Below are 17,261 nucleotides of genomic sequence, written 5' to 3'. Positions count from 1 at the left end.
TTTACTTCTTTTATCTCCTGCTGTTTCCATGTGAAAGTGTGATATTTGGCTTTAAAATTGTATATGTTATAATATTTAATGATTAAAAATTGTGATAAGCTGATATAAAGGAAATCATTAAATGCAAGCACACTAGTATGTTATCCTGCCTCTGCTGAAATCATAAGAAAATTGTCTATTTTCTTCAGAAGAGCAAAGGTTTTGTAAAAAACTTGAACAGATTCTTCTGTTCTTAGTGCACATAACTATTCCTCCGAGAAAGTGAATGCTTAAAATGAGCCTTTCTTGATGCCTATCCTGTGCTGCCATAAGCATCAGAAAAGACTGACTTTTTCTTGAGATTAATACATGCATGTGTTCCAAGAATATGTTAAATTCCAGAACAACCACAGAAATACAAGTTTGCTCTTTAGTGCAACATAGGGGTTGTGAATACCATTTTGTTTCCAGTAATTGTCATCCATGCTCAGTAAAAATTAGAGGAAGGACTTTCCACATCTGTGTCTGATTTACTGTCAGCAGTTTCATTGTCAAGGTAGAGCATAAAATATAAAACTAAGTAATGTAGAAATCCCTGTAATACGTTTGTTTAAAATAATTTGCTTAATTCTGTTAGGTGATTTTCTGCATTGCAATTGTGTATCATAAAATACATTATGTATGGAACAGAACGTAAAGTTTAACTCTAGTTTGTGTTGAAGCTACCTAGGTTCCAGAATCAAATCTTGAGTCTCTTGATTTTGGGTTTCAGATTCCAGTGCCTTCCCAGGGACAGGGAGTACTCTGCCATCAGTATGTTTCCACAGGAGTGTACGTTTGTGCTTTTATCTGTACATCTGCAGTCTGAAACTGTATTTCAGGCAACACTTTAAAATCACTCCAGCTGGCATTCTTGCCAACAAAGGCAGCCTGGCTTTCCTTCACTGTTCCATATACATATACCCTGTCCTGTCCTAGTGGGACTTTTTTCAGGTGTATGGGGATCTTGAATGCGTAAGGGATATAGATGAAAGTGGCCTATTACAAATATGGTGCATTTTCAGATGGACGTTTCCAGTGGCTGCTGTGCAGCTGGCTGTAGTGGCAGGCAGGAGCAAGCACAGAGCAGGGTAGGAGTGGGGAGGCAATAGACAGTGCTGGTTCAGGGCTGCTTGCAGCTGCAGGGTGCCTTCCCTGGCACGTTAAACCAGTCTGGGCCAGATCACTCTGCCCCCTTTTCAAACTTGTAAATCTGAGCTGGATCACTCTGCCCCCTTTTCAGGCATGTAACTGCCATGATTTTGAGTTGAGGAGGCAGAAAACCTAGTGAGTGGGTTGGGTTTTTTTCCTTTTTTATTCCAAGTTACTTTTCAGCCAGGTCAGTTGCTGATTTCAGGCATGTGACTTCATGTCTAATTACTGATTGTGAGTGCTACTGCTGAGACAGGAGAGGAGGTGGCTCACTGCGGGGAGGAGGCAGCGAAGGTAGTAAGAGCAGGCAAGGTTTCCCAACCAAGGCGACCTGACAGCTGGACACCACTGAAACAGCAGCCCTGCCCCAGCTTTCTTTTTTCCCTAGCTGTCCCTGTACGGGAGGATTGGGATTTCCATTGTGGAGGATGGTAATTACGGGACCAGCATCCCCATGATGTAATGTTCCTTGGGGTGGAATGTGTCAGCTGCTGTCCTTCCCACTCCCCTTCTGTGCTGGCTGGTAGCCTTGCATCTGCCCTTATGCTTCCTCAGGGCTCACTGGATGAGTCACTCAGATGATTTATCTCACAGAAAATGGAAGAAGCTATCATTCCTCTTGTTGTGTTCATTTTATAACACTCTTCATGGTCCGTTTGCTCGCCGTGATGCTGGCAAACACCAAAGTCAGCTAAAGGTAAACAGTGGCTGTGCACCAAAGCAACTGTGAGGAGGACAGGAGAAACAGGACTTTGCCTATTGGGGAGGGAAGTTGTTCTCTCAAGTGAACCTGAAAAACTGTACAGCGAGTTGTAAGCATTGTAGAACTAGTGGGAGAGCACTGACTCAGACAGCAGACCTTCAACCTTTAAACCCGTTTGAATTGTCTCCTGTACTTTTATTAAGGGGTTTGGGGAGTATATTTTTCCTCCTTTGTTGGTATCAGTTCTGGCTGAGGTTAAATATTGCCCTGCTGAGACACTGTGATAATGCTTTTGTTAAGAAACTTCCCACTTTAATGAAACTAAAAAGTTACAACGTTTTGACACCAAAGAGTTCGGACAAAATTCAGGTATCATCTTAATGTTGGATTTCTTAATTTATTTTTTTCTTTACTTTTCTGTTTTCCCATTTTCTCATTCATATTAACATTAAGGCAATATCCATTCTTTCTTTGAATGAGTCCACATGTACATGCTAATAAGGAGCATACTTGGGCTCCGCTTGTTGCTGGGATCCTTTCCATGTTACCAAAACAGTTTTGCCCCTCTACTCTTCCTGCTTCGGATATGACAGAGGAGGTAGAGCAAACCACCTCTTTTCCTGGGTATCCCTTTGAGCTGTCGGAAGACGACACACAGACACGCAAGCAGAGCAGAAAGGCAATTCTAGAGCCAAGGGGTCAGTGCATGTGCTTCACCCTCTGGTGATGGGCTCCTGGGTCCTGGGATGTGTGTCAGCCTTTTCCCTCTCAGCCTGTTAGGAGACCTGCTGAGCCCTGACTCTGTGGGCTCCACTGCTAAGGCAGACCCCTTCCCACCAAACACTACTGATGCAGCCTTTTTGGCATGAAAGCTCCAACCTTTACACAAATCTTCTGAAAAGCAGCTGTTACTCCCTGTACTGTATAACAAATACATACGTGTATTCTTTCAGAATTTATCTAGTCAGTCCTTTATGACTTTCTCCTTACCAGAGAGGATTTAATGTCCATTCTGACAGGTGTCCAGCTGCTCATGCATCTTTGGACATTATTTTCCTTACAGAGGGAACAGACTCTGTCACCGTGACTCTCAATCCATGTTGATCATCATGGGTGCATGGTTTTACAAAGGGAACACAGTCTTCCATTGGGTACCTGTCCACTGCAGGTTCATACCAGGGAATGATACCTCAGGGTCATCTCCTTCTACTTTGTCACGTGCCAGATTTCACCGCTAGTATCTACAACTGTGACTGTAAATGATGCACTTATGTATCCATTAGCCTTTATCGCAGTGACTGACTCTCTGCTAGTGGGTGGGCTACTCAAGTGTTTATTGGAAGATGCCCTTTTGCCACCAAAAATGTTCATTCTGGACATGTTCATCAAGGCATGTGTGGAGTACAGGGATATTGGTGGCTTTGAACTTGCCAGAGTGCACAGAAAATTTGCAGCTTGCTCTCTGAATGGTCATGCACACATGGAGCGGAGGACAGCTGTGGTGTGGTATGTAAAGAGGAAAAGAGGAGCTCTCCCTCCCTCGCATTATCTGGAGTTTGTCTGGGTATGAAACTCAGAAATATTTTGTGAGATTTGGTCTAAAATCCTGATTGGATGCCTTTCAGGAAGGAGGCATACCTGACATAGACCTCTTTACCACTCAGACTAATGGGAATCACACGCTTTTGTGAGTTGACACATTTTGCTCAAAGGTGGGTCAGTGTTTGGAGTCCCTCTCTAGTGCATTTTTAATACTACGGTTTCAGCTACTACATAGTATTATGTAGTCAATGCTGTCTTGTTCCATGTCTTCTGAAGGCCCTCATCACTGTGAGATGGACCCTGCTGATCTTAATTGACATGAAGCTGGTTTAGTTCCAGGACTCTCTTCAAATATTCACGTTAGAATTCCGTTTTAACCAGGAAAATAGACTCCAGCTTTTCTTTCCCATGCCATATACTCTAAGATATATCTGTATCTAAGACTATATCTTCTCATCTTCATAAGCTGGGAGTCCTCTCTCCTTTTATCTTTACAGGTCCAAACCTTTTCAACCCTGTTGCAGGCTCTTCACCTCTGGGAAATGCAATTTTCTGTTGTCTCCACACAATAAAAGGCAATGATGGGCTGAATCCCTTACTATCACATTGCTAAGGTGGAGTCTAATGAGGGCTTAGCGTACAACTGACCAGAGGTTAGGTGGCTTCACCCACTGCAGTCAGGGAAGTTTTGACTCCAGCTGCAGTGCAGCTACCAGGAGGTTCATCCTTGCCTTTGCCAGGCGTAACACTGTCTCCAGTGCTTCAAGAACCACTGCAGCATTTGATAAAGCAGTTGTGCAATTACTACTTGCATGAAAGATATTGAGACCTCCAACACATAAAGTCACTGGGGGTAGCTGCTCGGATTCAGTCACTGTTAAGAGTAACACATGGGATTCATTCAAAGAAAAAAAGATGTCTTACCAGTAACCGGTGTTCTTCACAATGTGTAGTCCACATATACATTTGTCTTCCATCTGCTTCTCCTCTCTCCTCAGAGTCCTTCCAGGTATGAGTCCTGTGATTGAGAGGTAGAATTGTTAGAATGTACATTTGGGCTACACTTCTCAAAGAGCATCGGTTACTGGTAAGTAACCTTTCTTTTAGTTTTAGATTGTTCTTAAAGAAGAGCTGAAAGAATCTTCACCTTTCTGTATTTCCACTGCTTCTGCTTCTGTCCTGGGGTCAGAACTCAGTTACTGCTCTGAATCTCACCCACAGAAGTTAGATGAAAAAAGGTCCTAAAATTACACTATCCTTTCAAAAAAAGACTGTTCTGTGGTATATCTCTTCTTTTTCTGGTTAGATATTTAAATATGCATTATTGCTCGTTGCCAAAGAGGTAATTACTTCTGGCCATGTATATCCACAAATGGTTTTGGGAACAATATGATGGTGGGTTAATATGAATCATGTTCTTTTAAACTTTCACACCTTGAAAACTCTATTATTATCAATTTGGTGAGAGTTACATTGGAGAACTGTCACAAATAACAATTGTCTCTGGGCTTGACTGACTGACTGGTAATGCTGCTTGTTAAAATTAACTTTCAACATGTTTTGACATGCATTTTTCATGTTTGGATTATTATTTGAAAATTCTTTCTGAATGTCACTAAAGTATAAAGTATATGTATGCATCGATGAATCTAGAAAGCATTCCCCTAGGTATTCGGTAAGCTCTTTGTACGTTACATTACTTGAACTTAGTGGACAATCTTCCCATATTCTGAGCTTGCTTACTTAGGGCGTAACAAAAAATTTAGTACCTGGTACAAATATGTAGTTGGTTATTTTACAAAACCATGAGAAAAGCAATTATTAATAATAAAAGGTAAAATTATGTCTTTCAGGAGGCTTACAGTAAAAGCAAAGACCACCTTCGACCCATAAGACCCCTCAAATACCAACATTTGGTGGTTTTTGTATTTAAACAGTATCAATGACATTTTCTTTGCTTTTATTGTGTTCCATGAATAATATTCATTATCTTACTCTTGAAGTATTTAGCACTTAAGAACTTCAGAAATCATGCAAAATGTGTCATCTGGGATTAATAATGGAAGGAATTTTTCTGAAGTCCTCGTTCAAGAATGAATGTAGCTTCTTTGAGGCTGTGAAGCCATGTGGTACAAGGATTTAATGTTTAGGGCTGTCATTTCAGAGGTGTGCTAGGTTTGGTTTAGGGTTTTTTTTTATTCACCTGAGGAACTTCAGGGGAAATTTATTCCCCTTTTTTCTCAAAAGAAAACATTTGCTATGTGGAAATTACACACTATAAAAGAACATTATGCATTTCATGTTTTTCCAAACTATTACTGTGGATAGTTGTTTTCCAGAAAAATCAGTTGGTGCTTCAGGGTTTACTTTAAAATAAATATTTTTATTAATAATTTTTAAACTTTTGAATTTACCAGTGGCATATGTAATTTTACCTGTAATTTAAGCAATTAATATGAATACATATAATCTCTATAGCACTAATATATTTCTTTAATTTGGCTATTGTGTTTTCAGCTCTTTTTACATATCAGTTTAAGATTTAAATCAGTTTGTAAATCAAAGTTATTAGTGATGAAAAAATTGCGCAGGAATGACACTGTTGCTCACGCAGGAAAGCATGCGCAGCGGGTGGCTGCCAGGTGTTAGAACTAGTGTAATTGTTCTGAAGATTCAGAGATACTGTTTTCCCACAGACTTCATGTGTCTGGATGCCGTTCAGCTGATGCCTGAAGGAATGGGTGCAGGGTCTATGGCTCTATTTGTATTAGTCCTGACTGCTGGGCTACAGCTGCTCTGAAACAAACACCACCTTCCAGTCAAGAAATAGCCTCCTGCAAAGGTTATTTGTTCAGGCTGAGTGAAATAGCATCTGTACTAAAATAAATCATTTTGGTACAGCATAGTTTGCCTTTGAACTGTATTTTAATTTAATTTGGCCATCTTCTTAATTAACTATCTATGCAGCAATTAAAGTTTCATCTACTATTGTGACCCTTATTTTCCCTTAGATTTATAAAAACAATTACATGTTGTAATTTTCCAAACTGTCTAGTGAGAAGTTTCAACATTTAAGCATAAAAGCTCTCTGTTGAATAGCACAGCCATAAACTACATTTCTTTGTACTTACTGATACCTGGTTGCAGTCATGTATTCGATCAATGGAAGCAGTGCAGGTTTGTAACTTTTTTCAATTGTTGATGAACAGGTTTTTCCTCAGAGGCAGCCAAATCCTTTACTGAGGATGATGTGACTTAGTTCTTTGAAGTCAGCAGAATTATGCTGATTTGTACCAAATAGGATCTGGCCTATTGTATGTAGAAACTAATCAACCTGCATCCATGCATAATTAATACTTGAGACCCTTTGTAGCTGTAGTATACCCTTATTTTGGCTGATGAAGCTATAAAAACATTTATGTATTTACCTTTTGTGGTTAAAACGCTGTAACTGACAGTTACCGTGGGCCTTGTCTTGAAAGTGGGTATAATGCAAAATCACTTGGTAATTCAGTTGTTCGTGAAAATCAGTGTTTGCTTGTGCATTGTTAGTACAGATGAAGGAGAAATGTTCCTACAGTACACAATTTAAAAAGCAGTCTTAAACTTACAAAAACAAGTTGCATTTAGAAGAAGAGGCTGAGGCTTATCTTGGTTGAAATTTTTAAAGAAACATCAATGATTTTGGATGCCTGCATTCTTTGGTCTCTATTTTGAGACTTTTTCTTTAAAAGACTCCTTAAAATTGGATCTTTTCAGATGTTTAAAAACAGGTATCCAGGGTTATTGGCAAATAAGAATTAAAAATAAAAGAGTTCTGTGTTTTGTTTGCATATGGAAATGGAAAACCAGTTTGGAGATCCCCTTGCCACGCATCGTTTCCGAGGCATGCTTACTAGTTTTGCTTCTCCTTTTCATACACACTTCTCAACTTGAGCGCATTGGAAACATTACCAGTAACCCTCTTCAGACAAAGGGTTCTGTATATTTTCGAAATTTAGGTTACAGGTACTGAATTCTAAAGTGTAAAGAAATAAAGGTATCACTTGAAAAGCATAATTTATTCTCTTTTTATGCAGGAAATAAAGCTCTGAATAAAACACCTGGATAAACACTGTTTAAGAATCTTTATGTTAGCTATTAAAGCTTAAACTTGTAACCTTAATTTATAAAGAATGTCACAGACTGCACTATTCCACACTGTTAAAAAATATATATATATTTGTTATATAAGACAGGAATGAAAACTAAATTTCAGGTAGTTTAGGGCACTCCTTTCTTTCCTATGGCCTTAATTCTAGACTTAAACATGCATACACCTGTAGAGCTGCTCTGATCTATACAGGCATTTTATAATTGGAAATGATGTCATAGCATCATATGTATGTGTATTCATTTATGTCAATTTATTTCACTTTCTTAGATAAGTCATTCTTAGTATAAGGTATTTGTATTAAAATCTTTAAAATGCATTACTTGTAGTAACTACACACTGCTATCTGAAATAACATGATTTTTAATGGTAATGACTTTGTGGCAAAAATACATCTAAAGTAATTCCATAATGGATACACTTTGTAAGTGCTGCACAGAGGCAGTGGTACAAAAGCTCGTGAGGTCATCTCTCCCAGAAACACAAACAGATTTTAATATGAAGAAGACTATAGGAGTATTGTTGGTTATTTGCTGGTAGAGGGGCAAAGGATTCTCCTGCTGATGGCATGTGGTGGAATACCCGCCAGTGGATTGCTTGTCTTTGTGTGAGGTGTGAGTGACCGCATCTATAAGAACCTTTCTTTCCACAGTATGGGATTGTGTGACTCTCTCAGGAAAGGGTTTTTTCTCTTTTCTTTTTGTTAAATCACATTTAGCTATTGTCTTTGGAGACAGACCTTTGGCTGGGCCATTTCTTCCTACAGCTCTCCAGCTCCTTAACCTTCTGTAAAGGAGAGATGGGAGAATATCAGTATGTGAATTAGGGCAGCTCTCTTGTGTTGGTGCAGACTGAAAACTAAAAGTATGTTCAAGATTAGTGAGTGGGAAAAACATGAATGAAGTTTTCACAAGTATTTAGTCATCATTTTCCCATTCCCACACTCAGATCACTTCTAAGAAATGTGTTTATGTGGATGATAAGAATGCTATATTTTTAATTTTTCAGTTGATTTTATCATTTAGTTTCACTATGAATATTTATATTATTTTCTTGACATTTTCTTAACACTTCTGAAAAAAAATATTCAGTAATCTTAGAGTATTTCTGTTCTAAAACTTAAATGTCCAATAGGAGGATTTCTGTTAGCTACACTAAGAACTGTTAGGTCTTTCCTATAAATCTCCCTGGGACCAAGATTTTTTTTCTGTTTTCTGTGTTATAAGCTGTAACTTTGATTACATTATAGCCAAGGCAAAATACTGGTATCTCCTTAGTACCTTTAGGGTGTGATGTCAGTAGGTTTAGACTCCAAACGTCACTCTTAATGTGGAATGCCCTTAATAAAATACTACATTGTAGTAAAAAGTGAGAGAAAAGATATGAAACTGTAGCAATTTCAGTATGATCAAGTTAAACAAACATGCTGTACACAAGTCTTTCCAGTAGTTTCATTGTGAAAATGAAGGATTCATGTTGTTTCAATATTATCATTTACAGACTGAAGAATTTACCATTCACTTTTACTAAACTTAAAGAACTTGCAGCTTTGTGGCTTTCTGACAACCAGGTAATGACTTTCAATATTCATACGTTCTTCAGTAACTAGAGATCTTAGTAAGGGACATAAATGAAACCTACAATTTAATACGTGATTGTAGTAGGATTTTAGAGATGTTTGCTCCCAGTCCAGCGTTATGCTTTCATATCAAGGTATAGATATAGATTCTTCTGGCTGTGATTTATTAACTTGGAAAGATCACCTTTGCAGGCTTTATTACTTGCATCTAGCTAAGCTTCTATATCCTTACAAAAGTAGTAAATAAAGGCCAAAAGTATCAAGAGACTATTTCGTAAATAGAAATTCAAGAGGTAAGGCTTTGTTATTGGTTTGTCCCATCCTTTACTCCATCTGTGCCTCCATTCTTGTTATCTTCCTTTCCCCTTTTCCTGTCCATGCTTCCATTCCTGTATATTTTAAACTCCATTGATGTCAGTGGGAGTTTAAACAGGTAAAAGATGCGCAAGAACTCTTAGTCTTGGTTTGGAGAAAACTGTTACCTGAGTTCCTTTTAAATTTAAGTTTGCCTTTCTTTGTTCCAAGGGGTTTGGTTTCACTACTATATATTCTTTAGAATTCTATTTTAAAACAATTACGTAACATGAACACTGAGAAATGTAACACTTCAACCAGCATCTGAGCACTAAAATAAGTCTCAATCCTTTGCAGGATTGGTGGATAGAATAGTTGGGCACCTTCATAATTTAACTCTAAATGGAGAAATAGTCAATTTGTACAGTGTTAAAAAAGTTTGACATACCTAACAGTTTTTAAAAATCTCAAGACATTCTCATAATCTCATCTTTCTCATTTCACAGTCACGCCCATAGTCAGATATTACACCTCTTCAACTGAAGCTAATGAGAATAATTCTTCAGGGGCCAATTACCATGTTTCTGGAAATTATCGCAGAATCTCATAGAATCACAGCATGTTTTGGGTTGGCAGGGACCTTTGAGACCACCCAGTCCCACCCCCCACCACGGGCAGGGACCCCTGCCCACAGCCCAGGCTGCTCCCAGCCCCGTCCAGCCTGGCCTTGAGCCCTGCCAGGGAGGGGGCACCCACAGCTGCTCCGGGCAGCCTGGGCCAGCGCCTCGCCACCACTCTCGTAGGGAATAATTTCTTCCTGATATCTCATTTAAATCTCCCCTCTTTCGGTTTAAAACCATTCCCCCTTGTCTTGTCACTACAGGCCCTACTAAAAGGTCTGTCCCCATCTTTCTTATAAGCACCCGTTCAGCACTGGAAGGTCTCCCGGAGCCTTCTGCTCTGCAGGCTGACCAGCCCCAGCTCTCAGCCTGCCTCCATAGCAAAGGTGCTCCAGTCCTGTGAGCATCTTCATGGCCTTGTCTGGACTCACTCCAGCAGGGCCATGTCCACCCGTTTATCCATATGACAAAGGCACAGGGCTCGGGTCCTGCAAGCTGCCTGTGTGCTGACGTGGTGTGTGCATGTCTGCGCTGAGACCGCCGGCTGCGGAACCGCAGAGCAGGGCCCGTGCCTGTCCGCGGGGCACAGCCCAGCAGATGGGCCGTTGTCCGCGGGGCACAGCCCAGCAGATGGGCCGTTTCTTTGTCAAGATGTCAGATCAAATTCCTGCTGGCTCCTGGCCGCAGCGTACCATTCAGCCGTGCCCTCAAATCACGGCAAAGCCGAGTGCAATGCAGTCGATAGATTTACATCGGTACATACTTACTGCACTGCTTTTTAAGTGTAATTTTTACTTTTATAGCCAAGCAAAAAATTTTAACGCTAAAGGGAGGGGAGACTGAGTGAGATGGATAATAGAAAATGATGAGTAAGTTTTAATGTGGTCCAATAGGATTTTCATTTTTTTCACTCTGATTGCCCTTAAAAAAATAACATTGCATGACTCCTCAGCCCAGCCACACGACATGCACTTCCTTTTCAATACACAGGTTTTTTTCAGCATTTTGACTTTTCTGCAGTATAGCATGGATTAGTTTCTATTCAATGAACTATGATAGTCACTCCTAGATACTATGTTAGAGCAAATCAATAATGAGAAATAAACAATTGAAGTAAAACGCAACAATAACATCTGAGCACCAGATTTACCCTCAGATGAACTAATAACTATCATGAATTTACTCCTCATTAGCCCTAGCTTAAAATAGATCACAGCCATAACGTGGGTGTTTTAGCTGTGTAGTTGCAGCTCTGTTCTGCTGATCCTTTAGCTTCCTCACCGGTATGACTCTGAACATGCAGTCAGTATTTCTGACATTTAGTGCTATTCTGTTGATCCTGGTAGGAATTACAGAAATGAGGAATGGGAGAGGAGGCATTTCCACTAGATAATACTTATTTTAGTGCATAGAGAAGTCTGTTTTCATACGGAATTTTAATTAATCTTGTATTTTCTGTTTATCAAATGCTAAAATCCCATCTCAGTCAACACACGTGCTCTGAGTTAACAGTTCTTTGTTTTGCCTTTCCTGTGCAGTCCAAGGCTCTCATTCCACTGCAAACTGAGGCTCACCCAGAAACAAAGCAGAGAGTACTGACTAACTACATGTTTCCCCAGCAACCCCGCAGTGATGAAGGTAAAATGGCATCAGCAGTTCCTACAAAGGCAGGAAAAAACAGAGGGAGGGAGAGGAAGGGGTTTCAGATGTGGTCCTGTGTGCGAGTGGCTCTTCTGACATGTAAAGCCAGTGGTGCACACATAACCGTGCGTATTTTGTCATACCCAAAGGAATCTTGTTTACAAATCCATTATTCTCAGGCCATCAGATTTACATTTTCTTGAACACTTTTATTTTCAGAAGAATGGCTTTGTATAAACAATTTGAATCGGGGAATTGAGTGTTCATGGGACAGAAATTCTAGAGTATGCCTTGCAGCATGCTGTGCAGACAGGCTGTTGGCCTGAGCCAGCTCAACCTGCAGAGACTTGGGACCTGCCTGAGAGAGCTGGGGGGTGAGCCACCTCCTAGATATGTGTGGGTCAGAGCTCTGAGCCTCGCAGAATTGAGGGTTTGGCTTCTCATATCACTGTGTTAAGTTAGCTTGTGTACTGCCCCTCTGCTCCACGTCTGCCGCAAAACCCTGTTGCTTCCCATCACACTCGTTTCAGTTTTGATATTAAACTCTGTTCATAATTGTTTATCAGTTCCTGCTTTCGTTGTCCCCCTCAGCAGTTTTAAAACAATAACCCAAAATTACAGGATTAACTAGAACATGTCTTTTTAGATAATTTCCAGTCTTTTGCTGAGTGCACTAATTACTTGTTCTTGTGCATTGCTGTTTGCAATTTAACTGTAGACTTCCAGTCAGACAGTGATAGTTTTAACCCTACTTTATGGGAGGAGCAGAGACAGCAACGTATGACTGTTGCCTTTGAATTTGAAGAAAAAAAGGAAGAGGAGGAAAATGCAGGGAAAGTTAAGGTAAGTTCTATTTGATTTATTCTGGTACTCACATATTATGGCCAGGGTCAGTTTACAGATCTTGGAACTATTTCTGTGTTCTAAATACCCAGTAAGTATTCGTCACCATGTTTCAAGTACAGCAGTTGAGGAAGAAGAGCATACCTGTTCTCTCTGAAGTACACCTTACCGACTTCTGCTTTTGTTACTGTTGTCTAGACAGTAAAACTGATTTTGTAAGTCAGTTCAGGCCCATAACCCTAATGTCGAGTTCCTACTGTGACAGTGTTTCGTCACAAAGACAAAACTAACACAAAATATTGGGAGACTTAGAATTAATGTCCAGCCACCTAGTTCTTTAGAAATATTTAGATCACGTAGGGGATTCCATATTCCTCTGAAAGTAGATGTCAAGGAGAGCTTTGCAGCCTCATGGAGTTATGCAGGAATGTGCATTGGAGAGGGTGTTTCTCGACAGTTTTGCAACCTACCAAAAATTAATATCAAAACGTGAATATCTTCCACCAGTTATCCAAAATTAATACAATTCCAGAGTTTTCAGTTGAGCCCTTGATCGGTTACATTGTTAGAAGGATATTGTCAGGACTATCTGTGTTTACATGGCACAAAAATTTCTTGAATAATATAAATTCATTATGCCAGATCAAACAATTAAACACTGCAAATTTTTAACTGGTAGGATACCTCGCCTAAAATGTATTGCCAGAGAGAAAAATCATATGAAAAGATTTAAATCATATTTTACTTTTTGAATTAGCAGTACGATTATTAATAGGTATTTAGCATTCCATTTAGATCTTCTTGGAAATTTTTGATTTTTCTTTTTAGTATTTTTCCCAACTCTTGTAACCAGAATTGATGGACTCTGCTGCTTTAGTAAAACAGAAAATGAAGTCAGAAAGCAGCCTTTGCCTCACAATAAATAGATTAAACTGAAATTTTACTCCAGATGAATTGATGGTTTATGGGTCCTATATGGAAAACAGAGCATCTGGGAGAGTTTTAAATTGTTCCACCAGTTCTTATCAGAATATTAACTGTGGGTACTATGGCTGTCCGAATATACAAAACAATTGAAATATTAACGGAGAAATAGATACCAATTTCTAAGATCATAGAAGAATTTAATTGTGGTTTGTTATGTGCAATCATTATTTTAAATATTGAAATATAATATATTAATTTTACCACTTAGATAGCCATTTCGGTTTTAATATGTTTCAGAACACAGTGAATGACTGAAACAAATGTTTCCTTTGAGTAAACTATTGTAGAAAAAAATCCTTGATGCACCGAATGCTCTTGCTGTACTTCAGTTCAGATGCTGCCACCTGCTGTATGGGAAGCGGCGAGGCAAACACAACCAGACACAGTACCACATTTTCAGGTTTCCTAGAAATAGCACTTAACAAAAATAGCTGGCTTGTGCCCATGCTGCGCGCAAGTGTCTCTGCGTGGTGTGATCCCAGGCCCTGGCGCTCCGTACTAGCGCTGCTCAGGGTGCAGTGGATGCTGTGGTTGCAGTGCTTCTTACCCGGGCTGTTTGCTCATCCCTGGCAGCTGTGCCAAAGCCGGGGTCTGTGGAGCAGGGTTTGCGTTCCCAGCGGCGTGCACTGGTCAGCTGCAGTCTCAGCCCAGTTGCAGCGGCCGGTGAGCAGGGCAGCCTGCAGCCCGTCGCTCTGCCAGCGGAAGGAGTGGGTTGTCACACATGGGTGATCCTTGTCCCACAGGGCTGCACCTCTGTAATGTTTTGGCTTGGTCATCTGAAGGTCAAGACAGTCTTTATCCTCTGTAGCACTGCTCCTTAGTTGTCCAACACTAAAATATGTTTCCTGGAGTTCCTACTTACCTGTTCTCCCTCCCATCCATAGAGAGTGGGTAGAAGATAATGTTATAGCGTGTGAGTCTGTTTCTGCGTGAGATTCCTTTATTCCCATATACAATTTAATGTTCCTTTCCTCCATAATCACAGAATCATGGAATGGTTTGTGTTGGAAAGGACCTTTGAGACCACCCAGTCCCACCCCCCACCACGGGCAGGGCCCCCTCCCCCCAGCCCAGGCTGCTCCCAGCCCCGTCCAGCCTGGCCTTGAGCCCTGCCAGGGATGGGGCACCCACAGCTGCTCCGGGCAGCCTGGGCCAGCGCCTCGCCGCCCTCACAGGGAAGGGTTTCTTCATAATATCTAATCTAAATCTACCCTCTTCTAGCTTAATAATGATCCTAACATCTTCACATCAGACCAAAACACTGAATCTTGCAACTGACGCTATAGCTGTTGCTTATATAGAGAAGAATTATTAAATGAAAAGCTAAGCAGGGAGCTGGTAGCTGATCAGATATTTCATCTCATCTGTGTACCTTGAAGAGAGCATCTCTCCTCTCTCATATCTCGCTGTTTATACACCAGATACCCATAAATACTTGTAGTTTGTAAAAACTGAAAGTAGAAGAATACTGTTCAAACCAAGGAAATCTTGCCAGGTTGTGAAAGCAAAAGATTTCCTATGGGGGGGGCGGGGGGAGGTGTTCCCTATCATGGAAAAAAGCCTTTCTGCCCAAATCATGAAAAAATGAACTCACGTTCAATTCCTGTTAGTAAGATAGAAATGCCTTTTTACATCCTTCTGGAATGTCCGTGCTCTTTCCCAGTAATGCCAATATATCTATATATACATGAATGACAGTGGAAGTGTTGTCAAGAATTACTTGACTGAACTGTTCACCAGCCTGTGTTTAGATGCATGTGCATGAACTAGAAGCTAATTGCTGGAACCTTTAGAAAACTATGGAATTATGTGTCACTCCATCCATGTGTGTTACAATAGGGAGGTTGTAACAGTTTTAGCAGTTTCAGCAGTTTCACCAGACCTTTATGGGATGAATTTGGAGGTTAACTTAAATTATCAATAGGCAGTAGCCACAGACATTGGTAACGTTCTATAAAAACATACATAATTTTCACTTTCTATATTATAGTTAAAACTGAAGTCTCAGCCAACTGTATGTTAAAATAGATTTCTTCCATTAAGAATTTTGAACTTGGAAAATTCTCTTTTCAGGGTCATGCTACTTTTGATGTAGTGTTAAACTTACAAGAACTGTATTGACAGGGAGTACAGATTTCCTCTGTAATAAGTCTAAATCAGTGATGGAAATACCTGCATTCCCGTGGATGTCACCTACCACAGCTGCCAGTATTTTTACTGTTTAATATTAATACTCACGGTGATATGAAATGCTTGCTGAAATCCCTGTCTGTGATTTGTCTATCTCATGAAAATCTTCCAGTGAATCTTTCCTTGACTAGTACTTATTGAGGATTTGCTCTATGACTTGGCTTTTAGCTGTGTTTGTCTGTAGACCTTACATTTAAATAATGGTCTGAACTTTGTGAAAAAAGCAATTGCCTAATTAGGCCACATCTAAATATGATTTCTTTCAACCGTAAATCAACCAGAGCTTTAGTAATGCTTTACAGACTCTTAATTTATTTTTTCTGTTGAAATTTTTTATTAACATATGACATCAGTTATACATTTTAACGTTTTTATGTTAAAGTCATGTCAGAATCTATTATCCGTAATGTTTATTCTATTGTGGTTCAGAATTGTATGGTAGTATTTCATGTAGTTTTATTTTCCAAACCAATCATGCTTTTACTTCTAAACTATTCCTATCAACAGACCATATTCATTTGAATCCAAAATTCATTTTTCCTACTTGTTAGGAATTTAAAGTCCAACAGCTATGGTAGTGAGCTATTAAAAATAAGCTCCCTTTGCTTACCTCACGTACACAATGAGATAAAAACTTCTTTGTGGCAAATGCTTCCAAATACTTACCACATGGTAGATGTGCAGTAATTTCAAATTTTACAGCCTCATAATTGGGGACAGTTATCCTGAGCCACACAGCTTGCACTGGGAGCTGTAACTTTACTCCTTTGAGGTGAAAACGCAGTAAAATCCTTCAAACTCAGGCCCAAAGGGAGAGGTGGGCTCAGCCAGCACCCTCTGCCCTTCAGGTGGCTGCACTTGGTGGCTGTTCGTGCGCTCAGCAGCGGGCTGGCCACTCCCCGGGGCCCACGGTCTGCTTCACCTTGGGGATCCCAGGTTTGGTGCTTGGGCAGCAGCAAGACAAAGGCGGTGGAGGCAGGGCAGGTTCGCACCAGGAAGGATGGAGCAGGGAGGGCGGCAGGGATGGAGCAGGGAGGTGGAGGAGAGGACCCTGTGCTGGGAGGGCAGTGCCTGGTGCAGGCTAGGCTCAAGGGGCAACCGAGAAGCTGCCCACCCTCTGCACAGCCCAAGCAGCCTGGCTGAGGTGCTGCTTGTTTTGGATGCACACTTCAGTTTCCTGTATCTTCTCATAATGTGGTGTGACGTTCAGCAGACAAAGTACGTCCGTAACACAGTGCGGGAGGTATAAGGAGAGCTCAGCACCATGTCTGTTGTCTTTCCTGCTTGCGTCATTCCTGACGGGTCATTTGCTGCACCACCTCCTCAGAGCAATTTGCTGATAGCATAATGTCTTGCCAGATGATAGGGGGTGATGTCATCCATGAGCCCTCTCAGCCACTCTTCCCTTTTCGTTCAACCCTGAGATTTTGTAAAATTGCCTTCGAATTAGGATTGCTTTGGATGTGGGAAATACCACGTTTCTCTACTTCTGAGTGATAAAAATTATAAACTTAAAATATTTCTAGAAAATCTGTAGGT

General features: G+C 40.4%; 1 protein-coding gene across 12 annotated transcripts in view; it reads left to right on the top strand.

The window, feature by feature from the left end:
* The window catches only part of LRRC7 (leucine rich repeat containing 7), a 216,376-nt gene that overhangs the window by 159,031 nt on the left and 40,084 nt on the right, over window positions 1-17,261 (top strand). For 9 of the 12 annotated variants that reach the window (XM_080406612.1, XM_080406611.1, XM_080406609.1 and 6 more), the window contains 3 exons: window positions 9,069-9,138; window positions 11,600-11,699; window positions 12,421-12,545. In XM_080406612.1, the coding sequence (XP_080262738.1) occupies window positions 9,069-9,138; window positions 11,600-11,699; window positions 12,421-12,545 (295 nt within the window). Of the gene's footprint in view, window positions 1-2,326; window positions 9,159-11,599; window positions 11,700-12,420; window positions 12,546-17,261 lie in introns of those variants that run through there. The other 3 variants (XR_013931086.1, XM_080406616.1, XM_080406607.1) reach the window with 3 other exon arrangements.

The sequence above is a fragment of the Falco punctatus genome, assembly GCF_963210335.1.
Source record: "Falco punctatus genome assembly, chromosome: 11".
NCBI classification, from domain to species: Eukaryota; Metazoa; Chordata; class Aves; order Falconiformes; family Falconidae; genus Falco; species Falco punctatus.
The sequence above is the reverse complement of the archived record's forward strand: the minus strand, read 5'-3'. Positions and strand labels throughout refer to the sequence as shown.